Source organism: Cnephaeus nilssonii (genome assembly GCF_951640355.1).
Source record: "Cnephaeus nilssonii genome assembly, chromosome: 13".
NCBI lineage: Eukaryota > Metazoa > Chordata > Mammalia > Chiroptera > Vespertilionidae > Cnephaeus > Cnephaeus nilssonii.
In genome coordinates, this window is record NC_137084.1 from 19404688 (window position 1) to 19429714 (window position 25027).

A 25027-nucleotide genomic window follows, 5' to 3' on the forward strand; every position below is an offset into this window, starting at 1 on the left:
CACTCCTCATAACTCAGCATTGCCTCTGACCATTATAGTATTCTGATTTTATGCCCCCTCTTTTTTGACTCTCCTCCTTCCAGGCAGTTATGCTCAAGACTCAGGTGAGAAGACACTGTGCCTTTTCTGAACTTTAAGAGTCATTCCAACTTTCTGTCAGTTCTATGAACATGATTTAAAATCTCTCTTCCCAGCCCTGACTCCTCTCCTGAAAACTAATATTGCATTTCCAATCTGCTCTTAGTCCAGGGGTGAGGAACCTTTTTTCTGCCAAGGGCCTTTTAGATATTTATAACATCATTCATGGGCCATACAAAATAATCAACTTAAAAATTGGCCTGCTATATTTGATCAAACATTTAGTTAACTCACCCCTCATGCCTTGTCAGAGCTGGACCAAATGATTTCGCGGACCTTAAATGGCCCATGGGCCAGATGTTCCTCACCTCTGTGACTTAGTCAATTCTATGTACCGTGTGTTCCAGCGTAAATACCGGAAAATACGGTATTTACAATTTAGAATTAAAGTGAGTTATTGCCAAATGATGGGTGGGTTACCGTATTTTCCGGCGTATAAGACACCCGACTTTTGAGAAGATTTTCCTGGGTTAAAAGGTCGTCTTATATGCTGGAAAATACGGTAGATACTATGGCTTTTTATTTATTGATTTTAGAGAAAGGAGGGGGGGATGAGACAGAGAGAGACAGAGAAAGAGATATTTGTTGTTCTACTTATGTATCCACTAGTGACCCAGTGCACGAAATTCATGCATGAAGGGGGAGGGGGTTCCCTCAGTCCAGCCTGCACCCTCTCCAATCGGACATCCCTCTCACAATCTGGGACTGCTGGCTCCTAACCGCTCACCTGCCTGATTGCCCCTAACTGCCTCTGCCTGCCTGCCTGATCGCCCCTAACTGCCCTCCCCTGCTTGCCTGATCGCCCATAACTGCCCTCCCCTGCCAGCCTGATCTCGCCCCAACTGCCTCTTCCTGCCTGATCACCCCTAACTGCCCTCCCCTGCTGGCCTGATCTTGCCCCCAACTGCCCTCTCCTGCCGGCCTGGTTGCTCCTAACTGCCCTCCCCTGCCGGCTTGATCTTGCCCCAACTGCCCTCTCCTGCCGGCCTGGTTGCCCCCAACTTCCCTCCCCTGCTGACCTAATCTTTCCCACAACGGCCCTCCCCTGCTGGCCTGATCTTGCCCCCAACTTCCCTCCCCTGCTGACCTAATCTTTCCCACAACAGCCCTCCCCTGCTGGCCTGATCTTGCCCCCAACTGTCCTCCCCTGCTGGCCTGATCTTGCCCCCAACTACCCTCCCCTGCCAGCCTGGTTGCTCCTAACTGCCCTCCCCTGCCAGCTTGATCTCGCCCCCAATGGCCCTCCCTTGCCGGCCTGATCTCGCCCCCAACTGCCTTCCCCTGCCAGCCTGATCTCACCCCCAACTGCCTCTGCCTGCCTGATCACCCCTAACTGCCCTCCCCTGCTGGCCTGATCTTGCCCCCAACTGCCCTCTCCTGCCGGCCTGGTTGCTCCTAACTGCCCTCCCCTGCTGGCTTGATCTCGCTCCCAATTGCCCTCCCCTGACATCCTGGTTGCCCCCAACTGCCCTCCCCTGCTGGCCTGATCTTGCCCCCAACTGCTCTCCCCTGCCGGCCTGATTGCCCCTAACTGCCTCTGCCTGCCTGATCGCCCACAACTGCCCTCCCCTGCCGGCCTGATCTTGCCCCCAACTGGCCTCCCCTGCTGGCCTGATCTCGCCCCCAACTGCTCTCCCCTGCGGCCTGATAGCCCCTAACTGCCTCTGCCTGCCTGATCACCCCCAACTTCCCTCCCCAGCCAGCCTGATCTCACCCCCCAACTTCCCTCCCCTGCAGGCCTGATCTCACCCCCAACTGCTCTCCCCTGCCTGCCAATTTGGTTTTGATTTATCAGTTTCTATGCCAGTCAGTGTCACAAGCTCCACCTCCTAGGCAGCCATTGGCTCCTCACAGTCCAGTCAGATTTGGTTCTAATTGGTCGGTTTCTATGCCAGTCAGCGTCTCTGGGCCTATCTCCAGGCCTGATCAGAGAGGCGGGGCTGATCAGCAGCCCCTGGAGGCCTGGAGAGAAACAGAGGTGTGGCTGCTAGCAAAGCCCAAAGAGAGAGAGGCAGTGGCTGATCAACAGCTGCCACAGAGGCTTCGGATCAGATCCTGCCTCTCTCTTCGGGCCTCTCTCCAGGCCTGATCTGCAGCCCCCTCGGCAGTCAGCCATGGCAACCCAGCACTGACTGCAGACTGACTTCCGGTGTTCGGTTGAGCCTTCATCTGGCTGTTGCAGACGTTTTTATATATTAGGTTTGGTTGTTTTTTGTTTGTTTTTTTTTAATATATTTTATGGATTTTTTACAGAGAGAAAGGGAAAGGGATAGATAGTTAGAAACATCAATGGGAGAGAAACATTGATCAGCTGCCTCCTGCACACCTCCCACAGGGGATGTGCCTGCAACCAAGGTACATGCCCTTGACTGGAATCGAACCCGGGACCCTTCAGTCTGCAGGCCGACGTTTTATCCACTGAGCCAAACCAGTTAGGGCAGGTTTGAACCTTGGCATATGAGGATAATGTTCTAACCAACTGAGCTACCCAGCCACAATACATGGTACCTCCCATTCTCTAGATATTTTTAGAAGCAGTACTCATCAGTTAAAAAAAATCTTCAATGATTTCCTATAACCCTCAGAAAACACCTCAAAATTCCTTTGGCACTCATGGTTAAACATTGTATTATAACTTAGCTTTGGGACCTAGTCAACCATTAGTCCCCTATGCAAAATTTCTGATCCATCCAAATGGGTCTCCATCATGTCCTGAAAAAAACAAAAAACACCCCTCATTGTGTTTCCTTTTAGGAAAACTGACCTAATTATAGGAAAAGTCTGCCTAATATTCTTCAATAATATAAATTCATCAAGGTCTAGCTCAAGTGACAACTTATTCTTGCTCTCATTTTGAATAATATTTTCAAAACCACCACATAGTTATGTGAGGCATGACCACCAAATAATGAGATTGGCCTTGACAAGAAATATGGTCACTATCCTTAAACTACATACGTTGCATCCCTAAGTAAAAAAAGCTTCTTAAAAACAAGGACCAGACTTAATCTTGTTCCTCTTCTCACCATATGTCCTCCCCTCTACGTCCTACACACTCAACATTTGCCAAAAACATATTCAACATCTGTCAACTGATAGGTAAAATCAGAATAGATAAGGTTAGTGGAAGACATCAACCAATAACTAACCAAAGGAAAGTTCTATGCTTCAACCTCTCTATGTTTCAGTTTTTTCAACTATAAAATGCAGATAACAATGCCTACCTCAGAGAACTGTCCTATATATTGTTACATATATAATTGCGTCATGAACTTCAAATTACTGTACCAATATCCATTATTATTTCCCTCAACTCTTGATGTAGCAGAACTTGGGATGAACTAAAAGGCATTTTGGAGCCTTAACATGTCCAAAATGACTCTTGATTTCCATCTCCTCAAACTTGTTACACAGAGGCCTTTCAACCTAGAGCTCCTGGGTTCCGGCACGAGTTGCCTAGGTTACCTGGCACCTCCGCCAGCCGGCTAAGAATCACGCCCGTCACCCCCTCGTTCTGATCTGATTGGCTGCTTTTGGCCAGGCCTAGCACTCACCTGGCAGTTCCCGCATTAGGTAGAAGGGACCGCAACCAGCTGCCGACTTGTCAGCACCAGGAGGGGCCGTGGCCGCGGTGGGGGGCGGAGCCGTGCCGGGCCCCCCGCCTGGAGGAGGAGGAGGCGGGGGTGGAGGTTTTCCTGGTCCGAAGCCGAGTGCGGTTGGGGGCGGAGGTGGGTCAGCCTGAGCTCCGAACAGCGCCGTGAAATTCTCCATCTTTCCTTCTGCCCCAGCGCCGTCCTGGTGTCTGGCGCTAGTGGTTTTCATTGGACAATCCTTCCCCGGCGTACCGCCCTCTTCCTCCATGAGCCACTTGTCATTGGATGTCTCGGGACCTGCCTACCTTGTTCCGGCAACTACTTCCGTCGCTTTCTGAGTACGTACAGGAAGTACTATCTAACCTTAGTCCCCTGGCAGAGTCGCTTATCCAATAAAATGACTTAAGTGGAAAAGCGACAGCTAGATTGACCAATAAAGTATCATATGCCTTTTTTTTAGTGCGTCCCTACCGTAGCGTCCAATCAGAAATCTACTCTTGGCTCTAGAGGCGGTGCATCCCAGTCCCGGCCCCCCGGGAAGTCTCAATGGTGGAAGAGGCGGGGCCAGGCCTACCGACGCCCTAGAGCGGCCAGTGCCGCCGGCCAAGAAGATGGCGGTCCTGGCACCTTTGATTGCATTGGTGTATTCAGTGCCGCGTCTTTCACGATGGCTGGCCCGACCTTACTACCTTCTTTCAGCCCTGCTCTCCGCTGCCTTCCTACTCGTGAGGAAGCTGCCCCCGCTCTGTCACACTCTCCCCACGCAACGCGAAGACGGCAACCCGTGTGACTTTGACTGGGTGAGCGACCCCCGCCGTAGTTAGGACCCCGCGACCTTGACGGCCCCTTTCGCTGTGGTTGCATCCTGGGGACCCGGAATCCCGAGCCTGTAGCGGACTTACCATTAAAGTACAGAGCCTGGACCCGTAATCGAGTCTAAACCTCTTCGTGCTTAATTAAGATGGTGACAAGGGTTAGCCTGCACAACAGCCATACCCAAACTCTACGTACGTGTGTGCACGGTCATTAACAGTGCTGCTCACATGTAAAGCCTCTCAAAGAGCCGTGGAGATAAACCAGCAGTGGTGTTCCCGTTTTATTGGTGGAGAAGTTGATCTCGGCGTGATTAGGAGGCTGGTCCAAGGTCACACAATTAGGACTTGAAACCATGCTCCTGGCCATATTACCTACATACTCACCATCCACTTTTTTTTTTTTTTTAATTTATTGATTTCTTATAGAGAGGAAGGGAGAGGGATAGAGAGTTAGAAACATCGATGAGAGAGAAACATCAATCAGCTGCCTCCTACACACCCCCTACTGGGGATATGCCCACAACCAAGGTACATGCCCTTGGCCAGAATCGAACCTGGGACCTTTCAGTCTGCAGGCTGACGCTCTATCCACTGAGCCAAACCAGTTAGGGCACCATCCACTTCTTAATACACACTATATGCTAGGAACTATGCTGCATTCGGAGGATGCAAAAATGAATAAAATTTGTTACACCAGTTGAAAGGGAATTGTAAAAAATACATCATAAATTATCCCAAGCCTCTTGCTGTATACTTCCTGAGTAGGGGTGCAGGGATCACCCAGACAAATCAGTTGAAGAAGCTCCGTGCCCTCTGCTGTATAGCGGCATCTGTTTCTGAGGAAGGAGGGTCATCCTGAGTTTTGATCTTTTTTCCAAAAATGAGTCTTGACCTTTACCAGAGCCCACTCCCTTACTTTTATCCTCCATCCCTTGTTTACTCTTTAATATTTCCTCTGTCCTTTCCCAGACCATACTATTACTTAGCTTAAGTTTAGCCATGTTACTCCAAAAGATCCTATTTTTATCTGATATCCTATATCACTTTCACCAAAATGGGACTGAAAAATATAACGGTATTAGTAAAGATTTTACTAAAGAGGTGGCTTAAAACTCTGGCTTATAGTGTCTTTAACAAAGAACAGTAAAATTATGGAGAAATGACTAGACATAGAAGTTTTAGGCTTCCAAAGGCAACTAGGAAGATAAACTAATGGTATATAAAGGCTAGTATCCTATCTAATAAAAGAGTAATATGCAAATTGACCATCACTCCAACACACAAGATGGCCGGCAGGGGAGGGCAGTTGTGGGTGATCAGACCAGCATGGGAGGGCAGTTGGAAGGGACCCAGGCCTGCAGGGGAGGGCAGTTGGGGGGACCAGGCCTGAAGGGGAGTGCAGTTAGGAGGGACCAGGCCTGCAGGGGAAGGCAGTTGGGGGGACCAGGCCTGCAGGGGAAGGCAGTTGGGGGGACCAGGCCTGCAGGGGAAGGCAATTGGGAGGGACCAGGCCTGCAGGGGAAGGCAGTTGGGAGGGACCAGGCCTGCAGGGGAAGGCAGTTGGGGGGACCAGACCTGCAGGAGAAGGCAGTTGGGAGGGACCAGGCATGCAGGGGAGGGCAGTTGGGGGGACCCAGGCCTGCAGGGGAGGGCAGTTGGGGGGACCAGGCCTGCAAGGAAGGGCAGTTGGAGGTGATCAAACCTGTAGGGTAGGGCAGTTGGGGATGACCAGGCCTGCAGGGGAGGGCAGTTGGGCGCGACCAGGCTGGCAGGGGAGGGCAGTTAGGGGTGACCAGGCCAGCAGGGGAGGGCAGTTAGGCATCAATCAGGCTGGCAGGGGAGTGGTTAAGGCGTGATCAGGCTAGCAGGCAGAAGCAGTTAGGGGCAATCAGGCAGGCAGGCAGGCAGGCAAGCAGTTGGGAGCCAGCAGTCCTGGATTGTGAGTGGGATGTCCAACTGCCCACTGGGATCGGGCCTAAAAAGGCAGTTGGACATCTCTCGAGGGGTCCCAGATTGGAGAGGGTGCAGGCTGGGCTGAGGGACACCCCTCCCCCCCAGGTGCATGAATTTTGTGCACTGGGCCTCTAGTATTATATAGACTCCTCTGGTGCTGTCTTCAGGCTGATAGGGATTAAGGTTATCTCTCTTGATTAACTGTTGCCCTTCCTGGTAGAGTGGGTTAGAGGGACACCTTTGAAACTTTATGTCTTGTTTTTAGACAAATGGGTTGGAGCTTTTTTTGGTATTTAGTTGTTCTCAATTGCCTTCAGGCTCAAAAAAACCTTCAGCCAAAGTGGCATATTTTGGGGTGTCATATTCTGCTACCAGTCAGTATCCTCTCAACTTATGTGTATGTTTGAAAATGTCCATAATAAAAAAAGTTTAAAAACAATGAGCAAACAAGCAGAACAATCAAAAGGGCTCTGCTGCCCTAACCGGTTGGGCTCGGTGGATATAGCGTCGGCCTGCAGACTGAAGGGTCCCAGGTTCGATTCCAATTAAGGGCACGTACCTTGGTTGCGAGCACATCCCCAGTAGGGGGTGTGCAGGAGGCAGCTGATTGATGTTTCTCTCTCATTGATGTTTCTAACTCTCTATCCCTCACCCTTCCTCTCTGTAAAAAAATCAATTAAAAAAAAAAAAAAGGGCTCTGCTTCATATAGTTAGTCTGGAATCCAGTCTCATACTGTCTTCAATTTATGGACTTAAGGTCATCCCAGCATCATCCAGACAGCAGATGAAGAAAGAGACCTGGAATGCAATGACACACCCTTTCTTACTGCCTGTGTGCAACAGTGACACATCACTTCCATTCACATTCCACTCAGGAGTGCTAGTCACACAGTTCTACCTAGATGTAAGGAGACAGAGAGTCTAGCTGCAGTTTGCCCAGGAAGAAAAGGAAATATAGCTAGTCTTTGCTATAGAGCCAGAATATTTCTGTTAGTCCTATCGTTGGTCTCCTGATTGACCACAATTCCCTTTTTAAATCCATCTTTCCACAATTTTAAGTCTCAATTCTAACCAATTTCTTTTTTTTTAATCCTCACCCGATGATATTTTTCCATTGATTTACAGGGAGAGTGGAAGAGAGAGGGAAAGACAGAAATATTGATGTGAGAGAAACACATAATTGGTTGCCTCCTGCATGAGCTCTAACCAGGGCCCGGGCCAGGCAGGAGCATGCAACCCAGATATTAGTGCATGCCCTTGACCAGAATCGAACCTGGGACCCTTTAGTCTGTAGGCCAAGACTCTATCCACTGAGCCAAACCAGCTAGGGATCTTTTTTTTTTTTTTTTTTTTTTTTTAAATTGATTTCAGAGAGGGAGGGAGAGGAAGAGAGAGATAGAAACATCAATGATAAGAGATAATCATTGATTGACCTCCTGCACCCCTCACACTGTGGTGGAGCCCGCAACCCAGGCATGTGCCCTAACTGGGAATCGAACTGTGACCTCCTAGTTCATAGGTTTATGCTCAACCACTGAGCCACACTGGTGGGGCTAACCCATTTTCATTCGGGAAAACTCTTCCTCACTTCTGCTCAGGTATATGTAGTAAGGTCTGTCATCTTCCCTAACTCCCACTTTGCATAGCCATTTCTAAATCCAATAAGTTACTTTTTGTTGGAAATTGAGGCTAAAAACCTAAGTCTCTGTCTCCCAGCTGTAAATCATAGTTGATTGGTTTTGTCTGACATTGATTTGCCCCCTGTATTATAAACAGAAAGGTATGAAAGGCCTCAGACCATCCAATTTATAGTTGCCCTCCTCCCATGCTTTCTTTCACATGGTCATTGTTATTCTTCATTGCAGTTATTACTCTTTCAAATTACTTGTTTCTTTGTTATGTTTATTGTCTTTCCCACTTTGCTCACATGAAGCTTACATTCTGGAATGTGAGAAAGAACTATAAGCCAAGGATACTGAAAAGGGCCTTTGGGAGCTCTGAAATGCCTCCTTCAGGTTTCAGATTATATTAAAGGTGCATGATTATTACAGATGAAGAGGGATAATTTAACTTAAGCAAAACCAAATAAAATAAATAACCATATATTGAATGAATCTAATATTACAAGAAAGTCTCCCCGGAAAAGTTTCATTTTCCCAGGGTCACAGAATTGGTTGTAATTTCTCAGTTTTATTCCATGTTATACTTTATACAACATTTTGAGGTAGATGTTCAATGGAGGAAACCAAAGCTCAGCAGTTGATTCGCTGAAAGGCACCAGTCAGGTTGTGGCAGGGTTAGAACTTTTTTTTTTTTTAACTTGGAAAATTTATTTACTTTCTCACCTCACCAATCACTGATATGAGTAGCTAAATCATATATCTCTTCAGGACAAAATAGACACTATTGAGAGTGTCTATTACATCCTATGGAGAACTTCAATTTTAGGTCACAGCGTTAAGAGCTCCTGGTTTTAATCCCATAAGCTCTCTTTGAAATGACCCAAGGTTTAGAACTTGAACCTAGATCTTCTGACTGGTGTTTTTCCCACTAAGCCTCAGCGTAGTTATTTATAGTTATCATTCCCTCTTTGGATCAATGTTGGGTTTTGTTCCATATTGGCTCCTTTATCCACCCAAATTATCTTTGCTGATGGCATTTCTGCCACTTTGATTCTATTGCAGAGAGAAATAGAGATCCTGATGTTTCTCAGTGCCATCGTGATGATGAAGAACCGCAGGTCCAGTAAGTTTAGCCTGTTTCTCTGTCTCCCAAGGGTAGGCCTAAAGCCCTTCGGAGTTGTTTTCATTCATGTTATGAGAGGGCATTATTTACTGTACCAGTCTCTCGTTCCATGCCAACACTGAATTTGATCTTGGACTTTTATCCCTTTCCCCCTCTCCCATTTCATATATATATATATATATATGTTATTGATTTTTTAATAGAGAGGAAGGGAGAGGGATGGAGAGTTAGAAACATCAATGAGAGAGAAACATCGATCAGCTGCCTCCTGCACACCTCCCACTGGGGATGTGCCCGCAACCAAGGTACGTGCCCTTGACTGGAATCGAACCTGGGACTCCTCAGTCCGCAGGCTGACGCTCTATCCATTGAGCCAAACCGGTTTTGGCTCCCCCTCTCCCATTTCAGAGTATTCCAGGAAGAGGGACAAAGAATGGGATATAGGAGCTTGCTGCCTAGCCTGACCCGTGACATCTTTGTGTTTCAGTCACTGTGGAGCAACATATAGGCAACATCTTCATGTTCAGTAAAGTGGCCAATGCAATTCTTTTCTTCCGCCTGGATATTCGCATGGGCCTGCTTTACATCACACTCTGCATAGGTAAGGAGACTACAAGACTTGGATGGAACCAAATTCAAACCAGTTTCTCCATAGTCTTCTTCCATCCATATCTGTTCCTAATTACGTGTGTAGCTCAGACGGTGTGAATCTACAGAGACTTTATTTTAAGAGGAAGGGAATGTCAGTGGTTTGTATATGCCCACAAAGTGTGTTCTTTGGTGCTTGAAGTCTTTGATTTGGTTTGAAAGTAAATCCTTGCCCAAGGCCTTATCTGTTTCCTTCAACATATTTTTTTTTGTGTGTTTAGTGTTCCTGATGACATGTAAGCCTCCCCTATACATGGGCCCTGAGTACATCAAGTACTTCAATGATAAAACCATTGATGTGAGTGATCATCCTTCCTCCCATTTCTTGGGTCTATTGTGGGTAATTTTGTAGTTGTGCACCCTACTCACTAGGAGGAGCCACTGTGCTTCAGAATGGAAGTCAAGGATACTTGGTTCATCATGGGAGCTAAGGGAGGCAGAGAGGGGAAGCCCTGATGAGGAATTAAGATGCTAAGGTCTGAACCTTTCCAGGAGCCCGTGTGATCCAGCTCACTGTTTCTTCCCTGTGTGTGGCAGGAAGAGCTGGAGCGGGACAAGAGGGTCACTTGGATTGTGGAGTTCTTTGCCAATTGGTCTAATGACTGCCAATCATTTGCTCCAATCTACGCTGACCTCTCCCTCAAGTGAGTGGTGAAAAGGGAGGGATGATGGGAATTGAGAGGCTGTACTTTCCCTCTCATTGTTTTTTGGCCTTGATTTTTGTACATTGCAACCAAAGGCATCTCCAATAGCTGTACGTCTACTTTTCTTGATCCATTCTTTCTTCTCACACTGTTAAATAATATATCCTTCTCAGGTACAACTGTACAGGGCTCAATTTTGGGAAGGTGGATGTTGGACGCTACACTGATGTTAGTAAACGGTATGTAAGGGCCTGAGTAGAGGGTGTAAACAGGGAATCACTTTGAGTGATGTATACAGATGCGTTTACAGAGTACTTTCTGGGTCCTGTAGGTACAAAGTGAGCACATCCCCCCTCACCAAGCAGCTTCCTACCCTGATCCTGTTCCAAGGTGGCAAGGAAGTCATGCGGCGGCCACAGATTGATAAGAAAGGACGCGCTGTCTCTTGGACTTTCTCTGAGGTACAGGAAAGAGTGGGCAAGTGGTTTGGAGAAGCATACGGGACAGTAGGTGGTCTTTGAAGCCCAACCTGGGTTTGATTCCTGGCTCTGCCACTTCCCCACAATGTGGACTAGTTATTAGACCTCATTCATGAATTCACTCAGCAAATTTATATTATGCTTCTCCTGCTAGTACTGGGGAATTATTAGTTAAGATTCAGTCTTAAAGGACCTGTATCTATACTCTGTAGCCCCTAGGTTCCTTAGCAGTAAATTGGAGACAGTAATACCTAGCTCATAGGGTTGTTTTGCAGATTACATTATTATGTAGTTATAATTCTTGGTATAGCACATAATAGGTGCTTAAGTATTAGTTGACTTTTAGGTACCCATAAAAGAGATTTAGGTTAGAGTAGATTTCTGTGCTTTGCTTCCTCTTTTCCTAAACTGTGCCTAAATACTTCTTATTTCTCAGACTCTGAACTCTCCCCCACAACCCTGACCTCTGCATCTCTTTTGTGCAGGAGAATGTGATCCGAGAATTCAGCTTGAATGAACTGTATCAGCGGGCCAAGAAGCAATGGAAGACTGGAGATAATATTTCCGAGGAGCAGTCTGTGGCCCCAACCTCCACAGCAGTGCCAGATGGGGAAAGCAAGAAGGACAAATAGATTTCCTGCCTTGTTAGTGCTTCCTTCTGGTCAATCCTAGGCACCTTTGAAGCCCTGCCCCTTCTGTAACCACAGCCTTGCCTGAGTGAGGCTTCGCCTTTTATTTATGGTTTCCCTGTTTGGCTGTGCCTGGGTGGTGCAGGGTGCTGCTTCTGATTTTAAAGAGGCATCCAGGGAATTGACAGGCACACTCCTGTGGCCAGCTATTTCACTGGAAGAAGGGAGAGATCTCACATAATGGAAGAGGAAATGCTTTCTCTCCAAGCTTGGAGTGCTGCCCTCCACTCACACATCACCATGTTGTTTTTCAGTATTTCTTACTGGACTTACTTTTACAGTAGGTTGAACCCTAACATAAGATGCCAGGGTACAGAGTCTGCACTAAAAATTTTCCCTCAAGGACCCTTACTTCTTTAAGCCCCCTGGCTTGGTCTTTGGCCTTCATTAAAAATAAACCTAATTTTGTTACTCGTCCCAAGGACAAACCTTTAACCACAATATGGAGGTTGGGAGGAAGTGGAATAGAAGTCTGAGACCTTCCTTTGTGTGGTGGGGCCTGGAAGAGAGCCCTAGGGCAGGATTGGGGTTTCACTTACCTTCCTACCTACTCTTCCACACCCAGTTGATGGTTTTCCATAATAAAGACACTGGGATTTCCTTTTGTTTGCGCCTCTGTGTATTAAAATCCACGCTACTGCAAAGGAATTGCTTGATTTCATAACTTCAAAGGCCATTCTCATTAATTTCACCAAATGCCAGTCATTGGTACCCAGGATTGGGGAGAGTTGGGGACGAACAGTTTCTTTAAATCCAGAGTTTGGGTTGCACCCCCTTAGATTGTAGACTTGCTCGGGATAGGTCCCAGGGAAGAAGTTTTAATTGGGGGGAGAGGGGGGAGGTGGTGGTGTCCGAGTTCATTATGACTATTTAGCCGCTCGTGCGGTTGCGGTTAAAGAAAAACCTGAAACCAGGATTGATTTTAGAGCTACCTAGTCCCTGTCCCTGTCCCTGTCCCTGCTGTGCCTCATGAATTCACTAAGCAAATTTATATCAGGCGCAGGTGGTTAGGTCTGGTGCTCCCCCTACCCAGCGTGCAGAGTGGCTGTGCCCGGAGGTCCCGCCCCGGACCACGTGTGCCACGCTTTCCGCTGCGGGGGAGACGTTTTGTTCTGGGAGCGGAGTTTGGGGCCTGCGGTTTGGAGCTCGCGAGGGGCTGTCCACTGCTCCGTGGCCGCGTCTCCACCCTGTTCCCGGGCCGGGTTCCATGGCTTCCCGCGGGAGGAAGCGGAAGGCCGAGGCGGCGGCGGTCTCGGCAGCTGAGAAGCAGGAGAAGCTGGCTGGCGGCCAGAAGGAAGTGGAGGAGGCGACGGTCGTTATCGAGCATTGGTGAGGGGCCCGGAGAGTCACGGAGAAGGGGGGTGAGGGCGTCGCACACCCGGAGCCCTGATCTCTGACCCTCCTCGTCTCCTAGCACGAGTTGACGCGTGTACGGGCGCAACGCCGCGGCCCTGAGCCAGGCGCTGCGCCTAGAGGCCGCGGAGCTCCCGGTGAAGGTGAACCCCGCCAAGCCCCGGAGGGGCAGCTTCGAGGTGACGCTGCTGCGCCCGGACGGCAGCAGTGAGTGGGGGCCCGGGGCTGGGAGGAGAGGGCTTGGTTCGGTGGAGAGGAAGGGCTGGTCTCACAGCGGGAGAGTAACGTCGCTTCATCCGGTCCTTCCCCAGGTGTGGAGCTCTGGACTGGGATTAAGAAGGGGCCCCCACGCAAACTCAAGTTCCCGGAGCCGCAAGAAGTCGTAGAGAAGCTGAAGAAGTACCTTTCGTAGGAAGTCTTGGGCTGAAATCCTCATGCTGAGGTTTGGAATGGGGGCGACGGTCTAGGGAGGGATGGGTTGATCTTGGTGTGGATATTTTCGAAGCAACTCTGTTACCCCGCATTTCATAGAGCTACATTTTTTTTCCTCTTTAACTGTTCTCAGTATTTCCTCTATTGGGAATACCTCTTTCCCTTTATATTGGTAGGAAAAACTGAAATCAGCATTTTTTTTGGTTTGTTTTTACTGTGTTCTTTCTAGTGTGCCCTTTATTAATTCCAGGTTTTATTTCATAATCTAAGTTCTAAGACTTGGCTCAAAGACAAATGTAAATGATTTAAAGAAATGCAATTTATTCCTTTGAAGGTGCAGTTAAGTATTGTCCTGAGGGTATGGGCCGGTTTTGTAAAATATTTCATTTTCCACACCCCTGGTGGTGAGTGTTTTGAATCTTTGAAGTGGACTGTAAATCCTACCAGTACCCTCATTTATGAGTTAAACAAAATCACTGACACGTGTTTATTTGTATGGGTTGTGATTCCCCCTTTTATTGGCAAAATCTTTGTGTAACTTCATGCATACTTACCCCAACCCTCTTGTGTTATTTGTTCCTAGTAGGGTCTTTCTATTAATAGTCGCATATGGTAACACTTCATTACTGTAGTCACTTAAATTTGTCCTTGTTTTCATATCTAGTGGTTCATACGGTGCTTTCACATGTCATAGGTATGTGCCTCATAACCTTGAGATGTTGAGATGTGGGAGGAGGATGCAATCCTTGAGCTCTCCTGAGTCTTTGGGTTCAAGGATGGAGGAACAAGCCTTCCTCAGGCTATGAGATTGCCTAGATCAAGTGGTCGGCAAACTGCGGCTCACGAGCTTCGGTTTGCTGCTCTGTTGACTGAGTTTGCCGACCACTTCGTAAGGCATTACTCTGACCCAGAAGTTTTAACTTGAGGTTAAAGACATTAGTACGTTATTAAAATGTTTTTTAAGTATTTTTCCCTAAGGCAGTGGTCGGTAAACTCTTTAGTCAACAGAGCGGCAAACCGCGGCTCATGAGCCGCAGTTTGCCGACCACTGGACGCTAGATCTCTTTACTAACATTTTTTTCTCTCTCATTTTCACAGCTTTCTGTTTCTGGTGATGATGGAGCATTTATGACGGGACATGACCAAACTTCAGTTATGTGCCTGAAGCTATAGTTTCTTCCCCTGCAGAACTGATGGTTCAGTTGTGAGGCAACACTAGTAAGGCATTGAAAAGTTCTTGGATTTGGTTTAATAAAAGTTGAAATAAAGTACTTGACTACTAAAGTAAAACTTAATTGTATGGTAAGGGATAAAAGCCAGCCTATGGGATTGGTCCCCTTTGTATGTTTCATAAATAAGTCCCACATTTAAGGTGCTGGACAATGTCCTCTCACTCCCATACACTTTGTGTTCCACTCCAGCACCGCTTCACGCCTTTTGGAACATTTTCTCTGACAGAACTACTACAGAGGATGTACTTAATTTTTCCTGAATTCGCTGTGTCTCATAACCTGGGAGACCTGGCCTTGGCTATTACCTATGAAACACTAGAGTTGGAGACCTCATAGTTTATTATTCTACCTATTTGTCACTGTAAAGTAGATTATAAGGAACGAAGAAGGTTCAAGTTCATAATTTTCTACCCATGGTACTAAATTTCTGCCCAGCTCCCAAAACCTGGAGAGGGGAGAGCACGGCCTAAGGAGAGCAAGGGTGAGAGGGCAGACATGTGCTAGCCTCTCTGCCAATACCACTTTTGCTAGCCAACATTTCCCATCCTCCCAGTGCCCCTAAACTGCCTTCCCTGTCCACTAGGTTAGTATATCTACCTCTGTTTCTGACTCTGAGGAAGGGTCTGGCCATACGGAGGGAATATTGGTAGGTACTAGCTTCCCCTCTGATGTCCAATCTACCACATCAATCTCTTCCTCTTCAGGGCTGGCAGAAGGTGAGTCTAACAGCTCAGAGTTGCTAAGTACCTCCTTGCCTGGTTCTAGGGCAGGGTATAACACATCTTCCATAGTTAGGGATACTTCCAGCCCTGTCTCTACCCAGTTAGAACAGGGAGGTAAGAGGTCCCCATAGGACCTTTGGGGAAGGTCAAGGGAGTCAATGTGGAGAAGTTTGTCCCTCTGACCATCCAGTGGCTTGGAACTGGTAATTTCTTGGTCTTGAGTCCAAGAGCGTCCTACAGAAAGCACCTCCCCTTCACTAATCTTGGAGGGCATGACAAGGGGGCTAAAGGGTTCAATTGTCTCTTTGTTCTCACCAACAGGTTCCTTTTCTAATCCAGTTAGCTCTCTGGACCAGAGTTCCATGTCTGGTAAATACCATTCTTCCCCTTCGATCCAATTCTTTCCTGTTTCTGTCAAGTGATAACTAGGGGTCCTGCAGCCCTCAGCTTCGGGACTCTCCAGAGATCCTGGAGGAGGCTCAATGTCTGAGCCACATAGCATGAAGTCCAGGATCTCCTCCAGCTCACTGGTGGCAGCAACACTTGTGATTCGGTACTCCTCGGCTTCACAGGGCTGCTCTAGCAGAGCCGTGTCAAATGCATATGACTCTGTGCAGTCAATATCGAAACCAGGTTCCTTCCCTACCAGCTCTGGACTGGATCCAAACTCAGACTTCACCACTTGGTCGTCTGGGGAGCGGCTAGCAGAGAGCAGAATGTCTTGTAACTTACAGGACACAGGGGAGTCCTGACACAGGTCTATTCTAGTTGATGATATTTCTAGCTGGTTAACTGAGGATGGCTGAATTCCTGGAGGCTCGTCTCCAGGTTCTGGGACATGAGGGCTATCTTTAGCGGTTTTGAGGGGAGGGTCTTGTACCACCTCCCAGCAGGTCCCATTAACAGTCTTCCTAAGCTTCACTCTCCCAACCTGCCCCTCTTCCGCAGAGTCTAAGTTAGGTGCCCTGACTTCAGGGCTCCATTTCTTACTCCCACCCATCTTTCCAAGACCAGATGGGCTTGAGGTGCTTTGTAGAGGACTAGCTCTCCCTGGTGTATGCTTGTCCTCTAGCACTTCTTTATTTATACTCTTTTGTCGCCAAAGACGCCGGCCAGGGGCTGCTGGCACTGAACTGGATCCACTTAAAATGCTGGAAGGCTTGGATGTATAGACATCAGGTGACAGCTGTGAACGACTCAGCCTGATCTTTCTGGGCAATAGTCGCTTATCCACAGAGGGGTACAAGCTGGGTGGGGAAAGCTCTGTAGGACCAAGGGCAGGGTCACTCTTATTTTCTTTAGATCCCTGACTGTGGCTTGATGGCAAAGAGCTTGCTTCTTCCGGAGCTGGGCAGGCTCTGGCCTTCCTCTTGAGCAGAAGAGTGCCAGATAAGTTCCCTGCATTCTGTCGGTTGCTCTTGTCCTGGGGCCCCTCGTCCTTCCCTGACAACTTCAATCTCACTGCCCCAAGAGGACAAGGAGTCTGGGTAACAGGCAGTGGAGTAGGGCAGTGGCTGGATGCCACCACCCTGGCAGAGATTGGTGCAGCACTTGGAGGTTGTAGGCACTCCCGGTTCAGTCTTCGGCCCTGAGGGGCCTTGACTAACTTCCCACCCTCTAGCTGAAGGGATTCTAGCTCAGATATGCGGAGCTGACGGGCAGCAGAAAGCACATCTTGGGCTTCTTCCAGAGATATTTCCATTTCTGAGGTATACAGGAAGTCCACCAGCTTCCTAAGGGTCGTGATCTTCAGGCCCCCCAGCTCCAGCACCACCTTACAACCCTGAGCTGGCCTCTCCTGCTCCAGGCGCTTTGTGAAGAAGGGGCTGCAGGCGGACAGGATACAGCAATGGGCTGGGACTACCTCACCTGGAGGGAAACCCAAACACTTGGTTATCTCATGCAGGCTGGCATGTTCATGAGCTAAGCACAGATACTACTACTGAAATGTGTTGCTCCTTCTCTCAATTTTCCTCCATGGAAGTTCAAGTAGAAGGAAAAATATGTCCCTTTTGCCTTCCTGGAACCTTGAGCTATTATCTAGCTAACTAAAAATCCAGTTTGGACATTACTTTTTTCAAAAAGCCTTCCCCCACTCTATCCCATGTCTGGGTTTGGTGCTCCTGAACAGAGAGGTATTCTGCAGCTATCATAGCACTTAGCAATCTGTATCGTCCACCTTCAATAAATATAAGGACTGACTGTCTTACTGCAGTATATCCAATGTTGGACAGAGTAGGATCAAATACTTGCTAAATAAATTTTTGTGACTCACATGAATATAAAAAAGTTATAGAAGCTGCTTGTGATCTAATAGAAAGGGCATGACCTTTGGATATGTACACTCAGAGCTTAATTCTCTCCTGACCTTTGGATATGTACACTCAGAGCTTAATTCTCTCCTGAGCTCTATCTACTGCCTAATAGGCAGTGGTCTGTCCTGAACCACCTTCTCACTTTATGGGCACTTCCTGGGCAATCTCAGTCTCTCCATTGGCTTCAAATACCAAATGCTTGCTGATGATGCCACTAAAACTGTTTATTTCAAAATAAAGTATCACATTCACCCAGTTGTTCAAGCCTGAGCACTTGACGTTATCTTTGATTCTTTGTTCTCCCTTACCTACTGCATTTAATTCAATTTTTTAAAAATATATTTTTATTACTGAAACCAGTTTGGCTCAGTGGCTAGAGCGTCGGCCTGCGGACTGAAAGGTCCCAGGTTCGATTTCGGTCAAGGGCATGTACCTTGGTTGTGGGCACATCCCCGGTAGAAGGTGTGCAGGAGGCAGCTGGTCGATGTTTCTCTCTCATCGATGTTTCTAGCTCTCTGTCCCTGATCCTCTCTGTAAAAAAACTATAAAATATATATTAAAAATATGTAGATATATTTCTATTGATTTCAGAAAGGGAGAGGGAGAGAGAGATAGAAACATCAATGATGAGAGAGAATCATCATTTATCAGCTGCTTCCTGCATGCCCCTTACTGGGGATTGAGCCTGCAACCTGGGCATGTGCCCTTGATCGGAATTGAACCTGGGACCCTTCAGCCTGCAGGTCAATGCTCTATCCACTGAGCCACAGCAACTAGGGCTAAGCATTAATTTTTTAAAAGCAAGTCATTTTTGAGTCATATGCCAAGTATTATTCTAAGGGTTTTACCAGTATTCATTTAATCTTTACCAGACCCCTATGAAGTAGCTTTGTTATTATAGATGAGTAAATTTTGGCATAGTTAAATATGTGCCTACAATTATATGGTTAGTAAGTAGCAAAAAAATATTTGTACTGGGGGTTGGGGAGTGGGGCTGATTACAGAATCTATACTCAACTTCAAGAAGTTTTAAAAATTCTTTATCTACTCAATATCTTAGTTCAGGCCACTATCCCCTCTTCTGGATTACAAAACAGCCTCCTATCTGGGCCCATGAGTAATCCAATAATTCTTATGCAGCTTGAGTGCTGTTTCTAAAAGTAGGTATCTGATCATGACCTTCTTAAAACCTATAAATACAATTCCCAATGTTCTGAGGACAAGACCTACTTCCTTTGTATAACACTTCAGACCTCACATGGCTGCTGCTAATTTCTCTAGTAATATTTCTGGTCACTTCCTGTAGTCTGCACTCTAGCCATAAGAAGCCACTCACAAATCACTCGTCACATCTCTAATTCTCTGTATATTCTGTTCTCTTTGCCTGGGGAAAACCTTTCCTCACTTCCTCCTACTTGTGTTTGCCCTTCAGACCTCACTATAGGGGGTTACTTCCTCCAAGAAAATCTCCTGAATCCCCATTCCCCAAACTCAAGCCTGTAAAAGATGCTTCTGTATCAGCCAATAGTTACCCCAATTGGTTATCATACTACACAGTTACCCTCACTCCCGTGGGAATGCCTGTCCCTCCCACTCCTACCTGAATACACTGGTTATTTGAGTGTTTCCCTTAAGTGATTTCCTTTCAAGGAAGGACTTTTATCTTTACATATACTGTATGCCCATGCCAGTATAGTGCACTAGCATACAATAGGTAATACACTTTTTTGTTTATTCTGAATTAAGGAATGAATCCCAACTCTGCACTTACTAAGAGACGAACAGGCAAGTCACTTAATTCTCTGGGCCTCAGCTCATTTACCTTATATATAACATTATTTTTTTCACAAGGCTGTTATAAGAGACATATACAGTAGAATATATACTATGTAAACTGTAGAGTGCTATACAATACTGGTTGTCAAAATCCTTTTCTATAAATGAAACTGAGCTCCAGAGAAATGAAGTTACTTGCCCATTTGTCACTTAGTTACTAAAAAAACTAGAATGTAAACTGACTCCTAGTATTGGACCTTTCCCAGGCTCAATCTCATGCTGATTTAACATATCAAATATAAAGGGAAGAGGTGGAAATAAGGTATATATACAGGGGTGACCAAAAGCTGGTTTACAATTGTGAGTATGCCAAACACAGCTTAGTTTTATATTATTTACTAGAGGCCTGGTGCATGGATTTGTGCACGGGGGATGGCGTGGGGAGGGGGGTAAGAAAGAGGACCCTTAACCTGGCCTGCGCCCTCTTGCAATCCGGGACCCCTCGGGGGATGTCCGGTTTAGGCCCAATCCCCACAGACCAGTTTGGCCTGCGGGGATCGGGCCTAAACCCGCAGTTGGGCATCCCCTGAGGGATGTAGCCGTGTGCCAAGAGGCAGGTGGCCAGGGAGGAGCCTGAGCCAGGACTGGGTGCCACACCACTCATGCTCATCCTGGCCTGCTGCCCTGCTGCTGCTGCTTGCCGCTCAGTAGCTCTGTGGTGGAGTCGGGAGAGGCTCCCGCTGCTGCAGCTGCTCTCACCAGCTGTGAGCCTGGCTTCTGGCTGAGTGGCGCTCCCCCTGTGGGAATGCACTGACCACCAGGGGGCAGCTCCTGCATTGTCCCCTGGTGGTCAGTGCACATCATAGTGACTGGTCGACTGGTCATTCCAGCCGCTCGGTCATAACAGTTATTTAGGCTTTTATATATATACTAGTAGCCCGTTTGCACGAAGATTCGTGCAATAGACCTTCATTCACCTGGCTTCCTGCACCAGTTTTCTGCTGGCACCAGGGACCCAGGCCTTGGCTGTGGCCACTGCCTTCTGCCTTTTTCAGGGTCGGGGCTTGGCCCCGGGCGGTGGCCTTGGGCTCGGCGGCACTTAACATCCTTGCTAAGGATCGCAGGAGCCGACCCCCAGTGGTTTCCTGCGATCCATGCAGGCTCCCCGCTGGTGCCCAAGGCCGGGAAAGCCTCCGCCCCAGGCTTTCCTGGCCTTGGGCTCGCCGCACCCAGTGTCCCTGCTACCGATCACAGGAGCCGACCCCCAGTGGTTTCCTGTGATCGGTGCAGGCTCCCAGCTGGTGCCCAAGGCCCGGAAAGCCTCCCCTGGGACCCCCGGGAGCGGCGGGAGGGGCCGGGCCATGCCCCCCCAGGTGGCCGATCGACCCCCGGAAGGGGCGGGAGGGGCCGGGCCACGCCCCCCCGGGGTGCCGATCGCCCCAGGCACCCCCGGGAGCGGTGGCATGGGTCCGGCCACGCCCCCCCGGGGTGCCGATCGCCCCAGGCACCCCCCGGAGCGGTGGCCTGGGCCCGGCCACGCCCCCAGGGGTGCCCATCGCCCCAGGCACCCCCGGGAGCGGCGGCATGGGCCCGACCACTGGGCACCGCCATCTTGATCTTCTCAACGGCGGATATGCCACCCCGAGTCCCGCCTCCAGCCTCCTGCCGGCCCAATCGTGGGCATAGCGGAGGTGCGGTCAATTTGCATGTTTCTCTATTATAAGGTAAGATAGATTCTTGTGTTATATGTTTTTCTGTATGAACAACTGTAAACCTACTTTTGCCCACCTCTGTATTTTAGGTCAAACAACAATAAAAACCATAAATTTGAAGACAAGAATAAAAAAAGCAACAGGTTGGCAAGAAAATAGGAAACTATGTAATAGTATCACCTAATATATTAAAAGCACTTTTCTGAGTGCTTTACATATGTTAACTCAATACTCACAACCATCCCATTATGATATTATCCAAGTTTTAATAGAATTTCTACACTTAAAGAAACTTTACAATTAATTATTATTATTTGGTTAATCCTCACCTGAGGGTATTCTTCCATTGATCTTTCAGAGAGAGTGGAAGGGAAGGAAAGACAGAAACACATTGATTGGTTGCCTCCTGCATGTGGGCCAGGGAGGAGCCTGCAACCGAGGTATATGCCCTTGACCAGAATTGAACCCGGGACCCTCTGATCTGCAGGCTGATGCTCTACCCACTCAAACTGGGTAGGGCTAATTTCATTTTTTAAGGGAAAAAGAGCATAGTCTCATTTTCACTCTTGCAAATATAACTGTCCTAGAAAACAAACAGCTCTTTAACAAATAGCTTATAGTTCTCAAAGGCAAGAGAACACTTTTTTTTTTTTTTTGGTTTTGTCCTCCTCTTCCTGGTTCTAAAGTCTTTTTATCTTATTCTATGGTGAGTTTTCAATTGAGTCCCTACTACAGTAAGTTCTCAATGTCATTGATAGGTTTTTAGAAACTGGAACTTTAAGCAAAATGACTATAAAGAAACTAATTTTACCATAGGCTAATTATGTAAACAAGAGTTAAGTTTCTATAGCATATTTCTGGTCACAAAAATGCCACCAAGCTATTAAATAAGGAACAACCAAGACACTTACAATATTAAACATTGTAATAAATGTGAGGTATATGTACAGTTAAGAATCTTATCTAATAAAGAGGGAATATGCAAACTGACCATCACTCTGCCAAAGATGGCGGTGCCCATAGCCACAAGATGGCGGCACCCAGTCCTCTCAGCCCCGCTGGAGTCCCCCAGTCCCGAGTGGGCAGCCACTGAGAGCGGGCAGCGTGAACAGCCTGGCGGAATGCTTGCTTTGTCACCACGGCAAGCGTTCCACCCCAGCCACAGAGGGCCTCTGGGCAGCGGGCACAGGGTGGCAGGGGGAGGGGGGGTGCTTGCGTCATTGCCCCAGCGACGAGGCAAGCATTCTGCGTCCAGCCTCGGAGGGCCTCTGGCCAGGCTGGGCACAGAACACTTGAGTCATTGCAGGCCAGGCTGAGGGACCGTCCCCCCCCCACCCGCCCCGTGCATGAATTTCGTGCACCATGCCTCTAATGATTCATAAAAGCAAGTCATAATTATTTTCCAACCTGCTTATTCTACTTTAGGGTTGTAGGTGCCAAAGCCTATAAGGCAGCTCAAGGCAGGAATCAACCCTGGACAAACACCTTCCCTTATAGGGTGCACTCACAAACATACTCTTATACCCACTCAGACTGGGACAACTCCGACATGCTAATTCACCTAACATACACATCTTTGGGATGTGGAAGGAAACTAGCAACCGGGCATGGGGAGAAAGTGCAAAATCCACACAGACAGTGGCCTAGCTGGGAATCAATTTTATTTTCCTTTTTAATGTAATGAAGCAACATTGAACAAAACAATGTTATCCAAGGACCTGCTGCAGTCTCTTACCTTCTGCCTGCAGAAGGACATCACAGAATACCCCACTCTGTTGCTGGTGATACAGCTGCAGAAAAGCCAACCGGAGGAACCGGGAATTTCTGTATATGATTTTGGGACTGGCAGGAGAACACATGTTGGTCTATTAATAAACCTAGGTTTTCACAGATCAGATTCCTGTGGATAAAAGAACATACATTTCAGAACTATGCTTATACCTTTTTTTGTCTTTGAAATGGCAGGAAAATTTGAAAGTTGAGGATCCATAAGCCCAGAAATTGTGCCAAGGTATTTCAAGAAAGACTATCATAGTTGTTTCATGAGGGAGATACAAGATAAGTCTCAATTTGAATCTCAGGTAAATAACTAACTTCGAGTCTCACTTTTCTCATCTATGAAATGGAACTGATAACAGTAGTTACCTCTTAGGGTTGTTTTAAAGATTAAATGAGTCAATGTAGGTAAAATTGCTTAGTTCTATGCGTGCCTGGCACATAATAACTATCACCCCCAAAATAGTAGCTATTATCCTTGAACTTTCCTCATTCACAGTAGCTATAGTTCTGACTACTCATATTCTTCCTGAGCATCACACTCCAGAGTTACATGGGTATAATCCTCAATTTAACATTTAAGAAACAATATGAATATAAAATTCTCTAGCAAGTGTATACATCTCTTCTCTGAGCTCACTCTACCACACTAACCAGCAGAGGGTGCACAGTAAAGAAAAGCTGCTGGAGTTGGTGGGAAGGTCGGGCACAGAAATTAGGACATTACCTAATGGTTCAGATGTTCTTGATTAAAGCGAGCCCGATTCCATTGGGCAAAGAATCTGGCCTTTAGGTTTGTCAGTCCAGTTGATCACCTGGCTAACAATGGACAGGGATAATTAAGCATTCTACCCCAACCAAAACAAACTGGATACTCTGACTTCAGGCTAACTACATTTCCAGCTTTTTGCCCTGAACCCCTTACACTTACTGCACAGCTGGTGTTCCTCTCCTGGCATGCAGTTTTCTGTCAGGTGGCACTGATGATCAGAAGAGTTAACATCAAACTATCAGGAAAGAAAAAAGTGAAAAAGTAAATTAAGAAAGGGTAGGTTCAATACGGATCCAGCCAGAGATGCGGATGGAGGAGGTTGGCAGCTGTTGCAAGGGCCCAAACTGAGGCCCTGGGGAAGCTTACCAACCCACCAGCTCCCGCCTTGCCCCCAGACCCAACCTGAACGGGCTCTGCAGTAGGAGTCGCCCCTGCTGTCCTCTCTGTGCTTGCTTCCTCCCAGTGTCCAGCCTCGCAACGGGAGGGTTATCCAAGAAAGCAGCACAGGTGGGTGAATCGCCTGAGGTTCCTCTCCCCCGTCCGGAACCAAGGGAATCGGAGTTGGCGTAAGAAGCAGGGCTTCAGGGAAGGCCCTGCAAAGCTGGGCGCCCAGGCGCCCTGGCCCAACTCCTTTGACGAGAGGCTCCTTAACGCAAAGGTTTCTGGGAATAGAGTGTGGGGATCCCGGAGGCCGGAATTCAGGGTTCACCCTCACCTTCAGCTATGGCCGCACGGCGTTTGCAGCCTCCGTCTCTCTGGCGTCCTCTTCCTGCGGGGCACCCTCATGCACGGGGAGGTGATGACTGGGAGGACCTGCGGCCCCGCGCGCCTGGCGCCACGCACCTCGCGCTGCTGCCCTCGCGCACATGCGTCGTGGGGCCGACGTCCGCCCTCCTCCCCAGCTCTCTGGTTTAGTCTGCCGGGATACATCATCCCCATTGGCCGAAGGTTTCTGGGACAGCCAATCACAGGAGGAGGAGCACTTTGGCGGGAGGTTAAGTCTCGAGGTACTTGAGAGCTGGGGGGAGAAGGTCGGCGCGAGAGGTGGGGTCGGAGGAATTCTGATGGTAGCCGGCTTCTCCCTCCTGGCTGAGCGAACACCCCGAAAACAGGGTCTGGACGCTCCAATTGGGTAGGCCCCAGAGCACTTGAAGGAGACTTCCGGAGTCTCCTAGGAGAGGTTGCAAATGGCGGCAGCCCTGTTAAGATCGCTCCAGGCTTAATGGAGGAAAT

At 48.0% G+C, this 25027-nt stretch overlaps 4 protein-coding genes across 7 annotated transcripts in view; 2 read left to right on the forward strand and 2 right to left on the reverse strand.

The window, feature by feature from the left end:
- Positions 1 to 3987, reverse strand: part of MED19 (mediator complex subunit 19) — a 9401-nt gene extending 5414 nt beyond the window's left edge. For all 3 annotated transcript variants that reach the window (XR_013814354.1, XR_013814355.1, XM_079787082.1), the window contains exon 1: positions 3693 to 3987. Coding sequence is in view for 1 of the 3 variants with exons in the window: in XM_079787082.1 (XP_079643208.1) it covers positions 3693 to 3960 (268 nt within the window). In the remaining 2 variants the exon portion in view is untranslated. The remainder of the gene's footprint in view (positions 1 to 3692) is intronic.
- Positions 3988 to 4272: 285 nt separating this feature from the next.
- On the forward strand, positions 4273 to 12305 carry TMX2 (thioredoxin related transmembrane protein 2; the record flags this gene model as incomplete). Of its 2 annotated transcripts, XM_079787083.1 has the most annotated exons (8): positions 4276 to 4531; positions 9184 to 9244; positions 9732 to 9845; positions 10114 to 10190; positions 10430 to 10536; positions 10710 to 10775; positions 10868 to 10997; positions 11501 to 12305. In XM_079787083.1, the coding sequence occupies exons 1-8, from the start codon at positions 4343 to 4345 to the stop codon at positions 11645 to 11647; spliced, it is 891 nt and encodes a 296-aa protein (XP_079643209.1). In that variant the 5' UTR covers positions 4276 to 4342. The 2 variants fall into 2 exon arrangements, with proteins under 2 accessions (XP_079643210.1, XP_079643209.1); XM_079787084.1 differs by lacking the exon at positions 11501 to 12305 and having other exon boundaries at positions 4273 to 4531; positions 10710 to 10764; positions 10868 to 10960.
- A 349-nt stretch (positions 12306 to 12654) lies between these two features.
- On the forward strand, positions 12655 to 14741 carry SELENOH (selenoprotein H). The gene is made up of 4 exons (XM_079787103.1): positions 12655 to 13033; positions 13119 to 13264; positions 13369 to 13499; positions 14588 to 14741. Exons 1-3 carry the CDS (start codon positions 12912 to 12914, stop codon positions 13467 to 13469), a joined length of 369 nt encoding a protein of 122 aa, XP_079643229.1. The 5' UTR covers positions 12655 to 12911; the 3' UTR covers positions 13470 to 13499; positions 14588 to 14741.
- A 196-nt stretch (positions 14742 to 14937) lies between these two features.
- BTBD18 (BTB domain containing 18) lies at positions 14938 to 24553 on the reverse strand. The gene is made up of 4 exons (XM_079787104.1): positions 24510 to 24553; positions 23954 to 24029; positions 22982 to 23146; positions 14938 to 17312 (listed from the first exon to the last, which is right to left on the reverse strand). The coding sequence occupies exons 3-4, from the start codon at positions 23103 to 23105 to the stop codon at positions 15301 to 15303; spliced, it is 2136 nt and encodes a 711-aa protein (XP_079643230.1). The 5' UTR covers positions 23106 to 23146; positions 23954 to 24029; positions 24510 to 24553; the 3' UTR covers positions 14938 to 15300.
- Between the last annotated feature and the right edge of the window lie 474 nt (positions 24554 to 25027).

Bases quoted from the DNA above. Each gene is read 5' to 3' on its own strand.
- BTBD18 (XM_079787104.1), bottom strand. From the start codon at position 23,105: ATGTGTTCTCCTGCCAGTCCCAAAATCATATACAGAAATTCCCGGTTC. The intron at 17,313-22,981 runs GTAAGAGACTGC...GTTTCCCTCCAG, and splicing joins TGTCCTTCTGCAGGCAGAAG to GTGAGGTAGTCCCAGCCCAT.